The sequence below is a fragment of the Babylonia areolata genome, chromosome 5 (assembly GCF_041734735.1).
Source record: "Babylonia areolata isolate BAREFJ2019XMU chromosome 5, ASM4173473v1, whole genome shotgun sequence".
Lineage (NCBI taxonomy): Eukaryota > Metazoa > Mollusca > Gastropoda > Neogastropoda > Buccinidae > Babylonia > Babylonia areolata.
Window position 1 is genome coordinate 42,229,066 of NC_134880.1, and position 1,572 is coordinate 42,230,637.

The window sequence follows — 1,572 nt, forward strand, 5'->3', positions numbered from 1 at the left end:
CTTCACAGCTCGCGTCAGGCTGCTGGTGGGAGGGTTTTTTTTTGCTTTTCTTTTCTTTCTTTCTTTCTTTCTTTTTTTCATCGTTTCACTGATTTACACTTTTTTTTGGTCAATGGTAGTTCGCTGCCACTCTTACTCAATCGCAAAATTCTTTTGGGGTGCCAATTTCGTAAGGTGGAGAGTTCTGATCACAAACTTCACCTTTCAGGTAAGTGTCGTTCTATTAGTTTTCTTTTCGTGTGTGTGTGTGTGAGTGTGTGTGTGTGTGTGTGTGTGTGTGTGTGTGTGTGTGTGTGTGTGTGTGTGTGTGTTTACCCTTTCTTTTCTTTTTTTCTTTCCTTTTGTTCAAACAACACATTTCACGAGTTTCATTACACTGAAGTACACTTTGTTTTTACAGTCAAAATAAACAAAGAAAATGACATCATCGTGCGAACTGACAGTTCACAATGCCTTCTTTCTGTGTTGTGGACAGTTCTTGCCTTCTGAAGCCTTCATTTAAAAGGATCTTTCTACCACTATCTGTTTGGGGTGTTGTTGTTTTTTATCAGTTTTATATATCTCTCTCTCATAACCTGACACTGATGCCCCCATCCACACCGCCCCCCTCAAAGAGGGACGACTCGCTGCACTGGCTGCTCTCCCACAGCGGGATCTCGTCCACCTTCTCCGCTTCTTTAACCCTTGCCACGCTGAACCTTCTGTCCGTCTGCGAATTGTTGTTAACCCTTTCCAACATGCCTCGCCTGTCTGTCTCTGATTGAACCCTTTTGAGGCTGGGCCCTCCTCCTCCTCCGGACCCGTCCCCCCTCCTCTGCGTCCTGGGCCTTTCGAAGCTGCTTCTCCTGTTCCTAATAACTCTTTCCAAGCTGTGACTCTTCCTCCCTGTCTCTGACTTAACCCTTTTAAGGCTGGTCCGGCCCTCGCCTCTCCGCGGCAACGGCGGCGAAGGGTTTATCTGGCTGCCTCTCCTCTCCTCACTCTGGGGGTTAACTCTTTCGGCGCCAGCGCTGTCTGGCCTCCCTGCCTGTTCTTCTTCCGGCTTCTCCAGTCTGTCGTCCTCGCTGGCTGCTCCTTCCCCTTGCCCGTCTGGCGTCGTTCTTCTCTCCAAGCTGCTGCCGCCGCTGCTCTCCCCCTGAAGAAGGCGACCGCCTCTGTCAGCGCCGCTCCTGGGCCCGTTAACGCCTTCCAGCCCTCGCACGGCGCTCTTATTCTGAACAACGAACACACCCCCATCCTCACCCCCACCACCGCCCCCTGACCCAGATCCACCGCTGCTGAAGCTCTTGTTGCTCCATCTCCTGGAGCGAACGTTGCCGTTGCCTGTGACGTTTCCGCTGGCTGAGGCTGAGGAGGAGGAGGAGCCAAGACCAACGACGTGGCCGTTCTGGGTGGAGGAGGTAGCGTTGGTGGTGTTGGTGGTGATCATGAGGTTCCCCCCGCCACTGTCTCGAGATCGTCTCTTGGCCCTGAGGGCGGCGGCGGTGGCGGCGCTCCCGTTCCTGACCTGTGAGCACGTGGTGATGGTGAAGATGGACCCCCGGCGCTGGGACAGTCCGCACAGGGTCACCG

General features: G+C 53.4%; 1 protein-coding gene across 1 annotated transcript in view; it reads right to left on the reverse strand.

Annotated features, from left to right (window-relative positions):
• Positions 1-568: 568 nt before the first annotated feature.
• Positions 569-1,572, reverse strand: part of LOC143282280 (putative ammonium transporter 2) — a 36,923-nt gene continuing 35,919 nt past the window's right edge. The window contains exon 11 of the mRNA XM_076587880.1: positions 569-1,572. This exon is cut by the window's right edge and continues 28 nt beyond it. Coding sequence (XP_076443995.1) covers positions 569-1,572 — 1,004 coding nt within the window.